The sequence below is a fragment of the Triturus cristatus genome, chromosome 7, assembly GCF_964204655.1.
Source record: "Triturus cristatus chromosome 7, aTriCri1.1, whole genome shotgun sequence".
NCBI lineage: Eukaryota > Metazoa > Chordata > Amphibia > Caudata > Salamandridae > Triturus > Triturus cristatus.
Genome location: NC_140590.1, coordinates 1325322817 through 1325335357, shown reverse-complemented (window position 1 = coordinate 1325335357; position 12541 = coordinate 1325322817). Strand labels below are relative to the sequence as shown.

General features: G+C 49.5%; 1 protein-coding gene across 4 annotated transcripts in view; it reads right to left on the bottom strand.

Moving 5' to 3' along the window:
- RABEP2 (rabaptin, RAB GTPase binding effector protein 2) overlaps window positions 1-12541 on the bottom strand; it is a 530397-nt gene that overhangs the window by 279200 nt on the left and 238656 nt on the right. For all 4 annotated transcript variants that reach the window (XM_085618941.1, XM_085618940.1, XM_085618942.1 and 1 more), the window contains exons 9-10: window positions 4803-4992; window positions 3688-3743 (exon numbers count right to left, since the gene is read on the bottom strand). In XM_085618941.1, coding sequence (XP_085475067.1) covers window positions 3688-3743; window positions 4803-4992 — 246 coding nt within the window. The remainder of the gene's footprint in view (window positions 1-3687; window positions 3744-4802; window positions 4993-12541) is intronic.

Here is a 12541-nt window from a genome sequence, read left to right as displayed (position 1 = left end):
TTTGGGGGGGTAGATGTTAATTCCAGGCAGTATCCTGACCAAATTATTTGGATCACCCATTTGTCTGAGGTGATGGTCTCCCAGACATGAAGGACATTTGTGAGTCTGCCCCCGACTGGAGTGGAATGGTCTGGGGGGAGCGGGGGGATATCATTGGGTAGTAGGTGTGGCAGAACGGGCGTTGTTTGTTTTGCCTCTGCCCTTGTTGTTGTTACCCCTGTAGCCGCATCTTTGGTAACCTTTTGTAAAGGTGGTCTGAGTAGGGGACTTGTACGATGTGGACGCTGTGTCTGAGGAGTAGCCTCTGGATGCACTCCGAAAGGATGAGCGGCGAAAGGAGCGTCTGGGCGGGTGAGACTGTAAGGCCCCCACGGATTTTGCTGTATCCGTGTCCTTTTTCATCTTTTCTAAGGCCTCATCCACCTTTGGCCCGAATAGATGGTCCTGGTCAAAGGGATGGTTAAGGATGGAGGCTTGTACTTCTGGTTTAAACCCAGATACCCTTAACCAAGCATGACGACGGAGAAGGACGCTGGTGTTAATGGCCCTGGAGGCTGTGTCTGCTGCGTCTAGGGCACAACGTATAGAGGTGTTTGTGTTTGTTTTACCCTCTTGAATCAACTCGTTGGCTTTACTTTTATATTTTTCAGGGAGACGTTGCATTATGCTCTCTAATTCGTCATAATGAGCCCTGTCATATCTGGCCAGCAGTGCCTGAGTGTTTGCTATACGCCATATGTTGGCGGCCTGGGATGCTGTGCGTTTGCCTGAAGCATCTAGCAGTTTTGACTCCTTGTCAGGTGGTGGTGCATCACCTGACGCTTGTGAGTTTGCCCTTTTACGTGCCGTAGAGACCACTAAGGAATCTTGTGGCGCTGGCCCTCTGAAGTAAGAGGGATCTGAGGGAGCAGGTTGTACTTCTTTTCGATACGTGGGTTAAGGACCCTGGCTCTAACTGGGTCTTTAAAAACTTATGCCGCATACTTTACCACCCCTTTGAGCATGGGCAGTATGGAGGTGGACCTCTGTGTAGTATCAAATGTGTCTAGGAGGAAATCTTCCTCCACAGGGTCATTATGCATGTCCACCCCATGATAATGTGCTGCTCTTTGCAGAAGATGGTTAAACCCTAATGAATCTTCTGGTGGAGATGGTCTAGAAGGGTAAATATCGTCTTGTGGGACGTTGGGGATATCTGGTATATGGTAATCGTCCCATGGGTCCGCGTGATCATCATCGTCTGGAGACGGAGTAGGAGAACGATGAGGTGGGGGTGGAGAGGGTGGTGGGGGTGGAGAGGGTGGAGGGGGTGGAGGTGGGGAAGGAGGAGGAGGTGGAGGAGGAGGGGAAGGTATTCTGAACGGTGAGGTAGCAGAGTCCTTCCTCTTTGGAGGTTGAGGCGAAGCAGGCTTCTCCAAATATCTCTTCTTAGTAGAGAGTGTCAAATGTCCAGTTTTTGGATCCTTGGTAAGAGTTTTTTGCAAGGGATCCGGTGTAAATAGCTCTGGTGAGGTAATTTGGTCCGTCAGCGCCGAAGGCGTCGGGCCGATGATTTTTTAGGTTTTTCCGTGCCGGTTTGATGTTTAGAACCCGGCTTGGGACCCTCCGGTCTCTTGGTCGGCACCAAGATGGGCTTCGGCTTGGAAGTGTCGGTGCCGGTGGCCTTGTGTGGTTTGGTCGGCACCGAAGATGGCGTCGGTGCCGAAGGGCTGGGTTTCGATCTCGAGGGCTTTGGTGCGGAGCTCGGTGTCGAGTTGGAGGCCGTCTTCTTTTTCGGTGCCGAAGTGTGTGTCTCTGCACCGCTGGCAGGCTGGCTCGAGCCCGAGCCGCCAGAAGGCTTACTTGGATTCTTCACCGGGCACGGAGGTGGGGTGTGTGAAGCAGTGTCTCTGGTCTTGCCTAGGCCCGGAGGCGAAGGCGTGACCGAAGCCTTTTTGGGTGTCGGCGCGGGTGTGGGAGGGGGTAGATTGGTACTCACGATCCTCTGCGCCGGGGTGATGTCCTCCACATCGGACTCGTCGGCATCGGAAGCGCTCACGAGGTCCTCTTCGGTACGATGATGTTTCGGATCATCGATGTCGTCTCCGAAGATGTCGACTGGAATGGACGTCGAGGAGTGTGCCATGTTCCTTCTAGCTCTTCGGTCCCGAATAGTCTTTTTGGATCGGAAAGACTTACAGGCCGGACAGTCTCGAGGCTCGTGTTCTGGGGAGAAGCAAAGGTTGCATACCTCATGAAGATCGGTGTGGGGAAATTTGGACCCACATCGAGGGCACTTTTTAAATGGAGTTCTTTCCATGAGCCGGGACCGGAGCCTGGGTAGGCCCGAAGGCCGCCGTCGACGACTGGAACCGAAGGTTTGTGTCGATGAGAAGGCGCGTTGATTGAAGAGATTGCGATCGAATCAATACAGCGATTGGGGTGAGGATTGCGCGTCAATCGTCGAACTGGAAGCTGTTCGGAACCGGAGCGCGAATATCACATCCGAGCCCGATGGCGGAAAAAAACAATCTGAGGATGGAGCGGTAGCCCATGCGCAATACGATCCAAAGGAGGAGTCACCGACCTCGTGACTTCCAAAGACTTTCCAAGAGGAAAAACAAACTGCAAACATCCGGGCCCAACACCAGATGGCGATCTATGCAAAAGTGTGCAATCTGCAGCTCATATGCCTCGAACACTTAGTTGTCATTTCCCAACAACAACAAAAACAAACAAGCCTTCTGTTTCCATATTGTAACTTTTGTAATTGTTCATTCCATTGTTTATGTGGTCCTCTATGCAAGCCTTTACTATGTTCTGATCTTGAAATGACTAAACACCAACCTTCATAATAAAAGTTGACTGCACAAAAGAGCACTGTTGGCCTGGCCTGTTGGGCACTCTGGCAATGCCAGATGGGTCAGCTTTAACAGGCAAGTGTGTTGTCTGCTTTTTGAGCCCGTGGACCGTTATTTAACCACTATAACTACTCACTATCCCTTTCAGGTCGGCCCATCTGTCAGTACCAGAGTACCCGATAGGCCATGATCCAATCTAAGGGTCAAAACTTAACTTGCCATTAAAAGGTTTTTAATAATGACAGTAAACACAAAACACATAGCAGATTCACAATAAGATGAATTCTTCTTAAACAAGTATTTTGAGCCAGCTATAAACAGATCAGTTCTACACCATTTAGTTGGAGGCTTTTTATTATCTAACTCTCAAGAGCTCAGAGGCCCCTTGGCAAAGTGGACCTCTGGTCTCTCTGACACAGGAGTAGTAAAGAAAATTGATTTGGCACGGATGCAGGGGTGAAAGTCCAAGTCCAAGGACAGGCCCCTGAGCTGTGGCAGCATACATATTCTAAGCAATATCACTGGAAGCACAAGCTTGACAATTCTTCACCCACTGTTAGCTATTTTCTAAAGGAAGTATGAAATCATCCCATAGCGTGCATCAACTCTCTGGCCCCTCTTCAAAGACAATTCATAAAAAGGGATAATCCAATGATCTCTAGACCCCACTACCCCACTTCATTTGCATCAACCATTACCACATTCCCTTTACCCTTCAAGCACCACAGTTCTCCTCTACCCAACATGTCTTGCCTCCTTCTGCACGAGCGCCTGCATGTGATTAATCCCCTAGCGTGTTTTTTGTCACTTGTTAGCCTCAACCTTCTCCCCTCAACAAGTTTCTTACCTCCTTCCTTGCCTCCCGCAGTCTCTTCATTTCAATTTTCACACTGGAAAGGCTCGCTATAATGGGGAAAAAAGACTCGAGTGAGTCTCGATCAGCCAAACGCTGGAACTGAATCCCACCCACAGCCTCACAGCAAACAAGACAGGCAGCTGTACTCACCCTGGAGCAGTTCTGTGCCGTGTAGGGGTAGGCCGTGGAAAGTCAAGAAGAGACAGATTGATCATTAAACAGAAGAAAACATGATTAAAATGACTTGCTGCTTTGGCCCACCCTAATGCAAATGGCTTCTCCATGTCGGATATGGAGGGGGAATAATAATCTGCACACTCACTCACCTACCCACCTACAATTATAGTGCCTTTAATACTAAACAACACCTACTCTTAAAAAGTGGAAATTACAACGTCTCTCCCTTTCTACCTCTCTAGAAGACACCTTTCTTTATTTCTCCGCTCAGCTATATCCTATGCCATTTGTTCCCTCTATCTTTGCATTAGCTTGTTTGTATCCAAAATTTAAACACAGTTGGATAGGAGTACTAGGTGACATGTCAACGTGTCACTGGGTCATCTAGCTGTCAGTCTGGGGTGTTAGTGTAAAACTGGTGATTCTGTGTTTTGTAGTCCTGGCTCTGTTCAACTGAGTCATGTAGACTAAAACACCTGAAAGCAATGATTTGTAAAAAGAAACGCCTGCACTGGAAAAGGTTTGTCCTGGTGACATGGGGTCATTTAGTATCTCTGCCACTGGCCTATCTTAGCATTGTAAAAGCAGTTATTACCCAACCCAATAATTTTACGTTTCAACCTCAAAAGGACAAAATACTGCTTTAGCCCAGTTAATATACAAACTGGTCACTTACAGCTTGCAATAAGAAATCTGAAGTTGAAAACAGTTAGCAGTGAGGTACCCTACTGTCTTGCGATGCAGGCTGCACTCATTTCTGCTGCATGCACAATAAGCTAATTGGATGTCTCATCGACCTCCCACTCAACAGGCCCTTTCTTCTAATCTATCCCCACTTTCCACTCCCCTCACATCATTGTCCTCCCTTCCACACCCCATATTTCCTCTCTCCTGGACCACTGTCATCTGAACCCCTCTTCCATCCTCACCACTCTCCTCTCGGTGCATGTCCAGCTGGTTCTGCATGATCTCCTGGAGGTTGCTCTTCACCTGACTCTCTGTCTGCAGCTGGTCCCTCAACCGAATGATCTCAATGCGTAGTCGCTCCTCCTGATGGTCAGACCCACGTTGGAGGACAAAGTTCTCCTGCCGGTACCTCTGTACTAGCTTTTGTAGCTCCTGCAGCAAAACACCACACAAGGTGCACACAATGAAACTATGTACACAAATATGGAAAAAAACATAAGACTTAAATAGTGGGACTTCGGTTATAAAAATACATGTTTTGCAACAGTTGGCAAAACCAAATCAGTTAACAAGGACACATATGCATTAGCCATGTACATACAATTGCAAGGATAGTGTGGCATATGAGAACAAAATACAACCAAGATAATAATAATAATAATAATACTGATGCTTGTATAGCGCGAACAGCTACCTCGCAAGGAGGTGTCCCGGCGCTGAAAGAGTGCTGCAGCAGTAGGCTTGAAACCATAGAGAAATTCTAGGTTTTCTGCATAAAAAGCCAGGTCTTTAGGAGCTTCCTAAAACTAGCTTCTGTCGTAGCAGATTGGATGACAGATGGCAAAGCGTTCCAAAGTGTCGCCGTGCCCACAGAGAAGGACCGGCCCCCAAGTCTGGCTTTTTTAACTCGTGGGATGCTTAGCTGTAGCAGGGAGTTAGAGCGCAGGTGTCGCTCCTGGTGATAGCGGGGAAGTCTAAGTTTTAAGTAGTTGGGGCAGGTCCCTTTCAGTGCTCTGAACGCCAGGGTGAGAACTTTGAATTTTATTCTGTTCGCCACTGGGAGCCAGTGAAGTTCGTGCAGATAAGGAGAGACATGATGTCTAAAGGGAATATGCTTTATCAGTCTCGCAGCCGCATTCTGCACGATCTGCAGTCGTTGCACCAGATATTTAGGCAGACTGAGGTAGAGGCCGTTTGAGTAGTCTAATCTAGATGTGACTGTCGCATGGACTACCGTTTTTCGGCACTCAATAGGAAGAAGAGAAAGAAATTTGCGAAGGTTTCTGAGTTTGCGAAGACAGCAGGTAGTAGTCTGCTGTATATGAGAGGCGAAGGAAAGATTCTCATCCCATCTTACTCCTAAGTTCTTTGCATGGGTGCCGGGAGAAGGTGCTGGACCCATTTCAGGAGGCCACCACAGAACGGGGGAGGGATGTGTATTTTTACCAAAAAATAGCACCTCCGTTTTACTTGCATTCAATTTTAATTTGTTTGTATTCATCCAGCTAGCCACATCTCGAAGGCAGCCTCTTATTTTACTAAAAGCTGCCTCCGATACCTCTGTATAGGGGAAGACTAATTGCGTATCATCTGCATACGAAATCGCCTTGACCCATACCAGATGCCACATCTGGTATGATTCCATGTATAGAGGCTGAATCCCAGTCCACCAGAGCCGACAATCCCGTTGGTCACAGGGCCGGTGTTCCCGGGGAGGCATTACAAAGGACAGTAGACTGGTGGGAGGCACAACCTGATCATTTGCCTTTCTTTTCCACGCAGCAAGACAAATGGCTGTCAACTTCACACGAAGGTTGCGAGAGTCCCACTGGTTCAGGGTACTGTACCTTTAACTGGGACGAAAGGGTTTACGGCTCCGCCCTCTGCCATGACGTGGTAGGTGCCGCACCAACAAGAGACAACGGACCCCAGAAGTGTGCGTGTCTCTACACCGGAGGACGAGAGGAGCAACGGAGTGAGGAGAGTGGAAGCTGAATCGAAGAGGGAGAAGTTGGAGAACGAGGAGGAACGCGAATACCATCTGGCAGAGAAGACGTCGGGAGTCCGAAGACGTCAGGAGAGCCGAGAGGCTACCAGGACCGTGCTTCGCCCAGCCACGCTCCCGGAGAAGCGTGGCTAACGAAGGTACACAAGCGGTTCCTGGGTTAGGTAGGGCGGACGCCTAGGGGAAATATCCTCTTACCAGAGTTCTGTGTTTTTCACTACCCCATCCCCGCACTACCACTACCTCATTTTAGGCTTCCTCACTGGTTTGGAGGTGCTCCTTCACTACCCCGCCCCACACCACTTAAACCGACCTGGACACTCACCCGCTTTCTTTCCTTTTTTGCCTTGAGCAACCACACGTCTTGGATCAAGGCTAGGACCCCAGAAGACCGTGAGGGACGCCTAGAAGACACAGTGAGAAGGGGAGAGGACAGCGGGAACCCAAGACCAGCCCCTTTACATTGTTGTATCATGTATATCACCTGGCATCAAGAAAGAAACCTGTATTACGTACAATAAAACCTTCCCTAAATCCGCAAGGAGTCGTGCCTGTTCGTACTGACCCGCTAACACAGATAGCTGCATGGAAGTGTAGGTTAAGCGAGAACATCACAAACCATTCTTACAGTGGATTAGGGCAGGGTGTGGCATCGAGTGTGCCCTGTGGGGTAGTGTTGTGCACATTTTCCATAGCTAGGGTCGTGCCCGTACGAAGAAGATAAGAGGTAAAAGGCTCCCAAATATCCTGGGGATGGGCATTCGGAGTCAGCAATTCCCAATATGACGAAGGTTGTTCGCGGCAGTAAACTATGTCTCTGATCCAGTCTTTGAATTTAGGGGGCCGGGACCTACCCCAGTGATTGGCAGCTCTGCGCTTTGCAAGAAGAAGCGTCAAGGCGACCACCTTACTACACTCACTAGGCATCTCCTTCACGTCGCCCAACAGGCCAGTGAGAGGGGAGAACGGAACAGCCACACCCACGATTGCAATTATTGTGCGGAAACCCTCTGTCCAAAACGCCACGACTGATGGGCATAACCATGCCAAATGCATCAAATCTGCGTCTGGCGCGTGGCAGCACTGGCAGTACGAGTCCAGAGAGAGCCCTATACTCCGCAGCGGTGCTGGAGTGCGAAAAAAGTCTGTTGAGAAATTTGAAATGAGACAGAGACTGTAGTTTGGGGATAACACTTTTTAAGTACAGAGCAACAGTAAGACCATTGAGCATCCGATAGGGGTGTGGAGAGGTTTGCACTCCATGATGATATCGCCTTTGGGATACGTGCAGGAGCGGATTGTTGTTCAAGACAATAGAGGTGTGTTATTAATTTACGGGGAGACAGTGTCGTGTATACGTGTTCCAGCGCTATTAGTGACAGCAGGGAGTTAGGAAAGGTATTGTGTAGCGTACGGCACATGGCACACAGCTGAAAGTATAGGAGCGTGTCCAGCAAAGTGACAATGATTGAATCAGTTGATTTCGGAGGAGCCAGGAATTGGTCGCCGGGGTAAAGATCAGCAAATTAATGAATGCAGAGTTTGACTGCATGACAGGGGTGGCAATAACGGGTGACTGGGACAGTGGGGGCGTATCGCTGTGGACAACCCACTCGCCTCCTGAGCCCATCCCAGGCCCAACAAACACAATGCATGTTATCAATCTCGGCTTTGGGCGGTGTGTAAGGAAGGAAAAGGGCAGTGGAGAGCGGCCACGGGGAGGCTCTGTCTAATTCGACTGCGACATGAGGCTGGAATGGCGTAGGATGAATCCAGTAATGTAAAAAGTGGGCCTGAGCACACAAAGGAAACAGCTGCAAATCTGGGGCTCCATGCCCACCTTGTGATTGTGGTAAAGTGAGCAGTTAATAAGAGGCGCAGGGTTGTCGACCTGCCCATACCAGTGATATCAGGTTCGGCCGCAAGCGTTTGAAAAAACAGGAAGTAAGAGGAATTGGGACACTGACGAATAAATAGAGGAACTTGGGGAATACAATCATTTTTGCGATGGCGATGCGGCCAGCTATAGATAAAGGTAGTCTAGACCATATCGGTATGCGACACTCTAGCCAGTCTTTGGCCCAACCATAATTATAATGCCAGAGCTTGTACGGGTCTCTGCTGATCTCGATGACTAAATACTTAACTGAGCTGAAGGCCCATTGCAGTGGTTATTCCATTGAGAAGGGAGCGGTTATATCAGTTTAAAGGAAAAAGTACAGATTTTGACCAGATCACTTGGACACCTGAGAGGCAGCCGAATCTTATGACCTCACGGACTAGTTGTGCTAAATTGGCCTGGGGCTGCTTCATATAAAGGGTGATATCTGCATATAAAGAGACAACAAGGCCCGAGACGTCAAACCCAGGCCTCCGCTTGGTGATGGCGAAAGCGTGCCACCAGAGGCTCCCTCGCAATAGCGAATAACAATGGGGATAATGGGCATCCCTGTCTAGTGCCTCTCGTGACAGGGAATGGGTATGAGATTAGCACGTTCCGGCGAACACAAACGGTGGTGAGAGTGTAGGGGAGCGGATTCTGCGGTGCAAATCGGGAACCAAGTCCCAGCCTCTGCAACTATGGAAAAAGATATGCCCACTCTGGTGTATCAAATGCTTTTGCAGCACCTAATAAGGCAGCGGCGGCAGGAAACTGAGGGTGCAAGTAATGTAGCACCGCAAAGAGGGTGAACAAATTGTGGGATGTAGATCTGTCGAGAATAAAGCCGGATTGGTCAGGACGCACCATAACGAGCAGCAGCAATTGCAGGTAGTTTGCTAATACTTTGGCATAGATTTTATAGTCCGTGTTTATTAAGGACAAGGGTCGGTAAGAGTCGCATTGGTACGGTGGTTTGTCAGGTTTAAGGAGAGTGATTATCGCGGCCTCGTGGAGGGATGGGGGGAAATGGCCAGATGACAAGGGCATCTGGATACATGTCTAGGAGTTTAGGGGCTTAAATCTGCAAATACTCCTTTTAGAAGGCTAAGGGCAGGCCATCAAGGCCAGGGGCCTAGTCGGGAGGAAGGTTCGATATTGCCTGAGAAATGTTCGTCAACGGTGATGGGGGGAGTCTAGAAATTCCCGCTAGGCATCAGATAACCAGACCAGCTGCATTGAATCTAGATATGCCTGGAGACAGGTGGCATCCGCTATCGGAGATGTAGAGTATAGATGGGCAAAAAAAGTAGCCATCGTGTTGAGTATATCAGTGGGAGAGGAGCTTGTGCCGTTTTCAAAGTTTAAAAGCTCGGAAATGTGGGATGATGCATGTGGTGTGCGGAACATACGAGCCAGAGTTCTACCAGGGCGGTCGCCTTCGCCAAAACTGTGCGTAAGAGACTCCCTACCCAGATAATGGGTCTTGCGCAAAGCTTCATCTTGGTACTCAGACAGTTTGCACCGGATACCAGCCATCGTGACCGGATCAGTGGACTGACAGAAGTCTGTTTCCAATGCGGAGATCTCGGTCTCTAATCTAGGGAGCGTGCGGCGAATATCCCGGAGGATACCATTCTGTTTCGAAATGCCTAACCCCCGAATGAACGCCTTAAACGCGTCCCAAAGAACTGAAGGTGAGTCGACGGAATTAGTGTTCAACTTGAAATACTCCGAAATAGCCATACGAATCTCCTCCTTAAACACCGCATCACGTAGTGCGTTCGAGGGTAAACGCCAGGAGAAAGCACTGGGGAGAGAAGAGGGCAATTGGAAGTTAACTGCACTGGGGCGAGAGGTAAGTGAGTGACGGATGGTGCCCAAAGTAATACATCTCTGGTTGTTAACCAATATTCAATTCTGGACCATGCTCTGTGGTATGTCGAGAAGCAAGTGCCCTCTCGCGCCTCCTGATGTGTAAGTAACCCCATGGCAGAGAGATTGTTGTCAGGTATCAATGTGTGGAGGGTTTGGGCCACATGAGGGTGGTGTGCTGGGGACTACCAGCTCTGTTGAGTGAATCCTCTAGTGGAACATTAAAATCACCCCACCCCAAAGCACTGTCCGGGAGCTCGTGTCTGCAATCAAATGTCAGATCTTGGTAAAGAATTCAGGGTTGTACGAGTTAGGCCCATATATAGCAGCCAGCGCAATGGGATGATTATGCAATGTACCTGCCAGAGTGATGTAGCGACCCTCCCTGTCACAGATACAGCGGGATGTCACCCAAGCAAGTTCCTTCGGCATAAGAATGCTCACGCCCCCAGCATAATTAGAGTATGTCGAGGAGTATGTCACCCTCCAACCCCTGGCGAGAGACCCTGGGAGATGAGATTTGGCCAAGTAGGTTTCCTGAAGAATGCAAATGTCAATTTTGTGCATATTCACGTAGGCATGTACCAATCGGGTCTTCCGGCCATCATTTAGTCCACAAATGTTCCAAGTTAGGCAAGTGACCATGGACATCGCACTACAGGCTGGGACAAGGACAAAGGGACATAAATAGGGAAGAGACGAGGGCACTGAAAGATTGTGTAGCATCAATACCAGATATGTATGTATGACTTATACCATGAAAGCCATGCACAGTGAATAGCCAACTTTTTAAACATTCCCAACCCCATACACCCCCAACCCCAACTAAGAACTTGCATACACTAAACCACCGCCTCTCCCACACCAAACCCCCTATTAGGTTGTGCTAACCCACCCTTTACCATTAAAGAAATGGGAGACATCCCGAAGGGGAAATGGGCACACCGAGCCAACTACCTGCCATAGAGGCTGGGTGGCTGAGCGTAGGGCATCATCCGGGCCTCCAATTCTAGGCATACCCTCCCAGGAAGCATGCAAATCCAATACAGTACAATTAGACAAACCGAGAAAGTGCAGCATATTGACCCAGTAGTCAGGAGAAGCAAGCGTGCATCAGGTCCTGCTAAAAATCCAAGAAGGAGCAACAATATGTTACAACTAGCAAGAGTCATGAACGGATTACAGGTATTCAATCATTGTCACTTAGCTGCACCCCAGCTGACGAGCGGGGAGAGGTTGCCAACTAGCGGGTAGACGTGACTGTTTGCTTGGCAAATTTCAAGGCCTGTTTAGCATCTGTGAAATACTGTGACCTGCCATCCTGCGTGACCTTGAGCTTTGCCAGGTACAATAGGACGTATTGTGTGCCCATCTGTTGCAGCAGGCGCTTGGTAGGCAGAAATTCACAACGAGCGGCCTGGACAGCCATGGTGAAGTCGGGGTGAAAGGAGATTGAGTTACCCTGATGTTGGAGTCTGCCCTTCTCATGCGCCATACGAAGGATGGAGTCTCCATCCCTGTAGTTCAACAGGCGAGCTATAATGGGGCGAGGGGCTGCCCCCATCGGAGGCCTGGGACCGAGCAACCTGTGAGCCCTTCCAATGAGGAATGTAGAGGATAATTCAGCACGAAAAAGTTCTTTAAGCAAGTTTTCTATGTAGTCCTCCATTTAGGATATCACAGTGGCCTCGGGCATGCTGAAAATATGGATATCATTGTGCCGTGAGCGGGCGTTGAGGTCTTCATGTTTGGCCTTAACGAGTTCCAGGACTTTGTCGATGCGCAAGAGTTGTTCTCTAGTCTCGACTTGGCTATCAGGTATCGGGGACGCTGGTTTCCAGCTGGTCAAGCCTGGTGTCATGCGTGTCTACTCGTTTCTTGACATGGTCTGAAGGCGATGTGAGCAAATCTAGTTTGGAAGCATTTGCCTTCAGGCTGGATTTGACTTCCATGAGGATCTCCTTTAAATTGGCATTATGGCCTCCCGAGTCCTCCCCCAGCGTAGGAACCGCCCCCCGCCTCAGGGGCGCGGCCCACATAGTCCAGCCACCAGGCATGCGGCGCCAGAGATCAATGGGGGGCCTCAGGGCGAAGGGATAGAGCACAACCAATGCCCCACAGTGTAGGGGACAGACCAAGGGGCAGAGCTCGTCAACGTGCTTGGAACGCACAGGAACTGAACGGCTAAATCGCCAGATCGCACACCGAAGGGTACGGCAGCT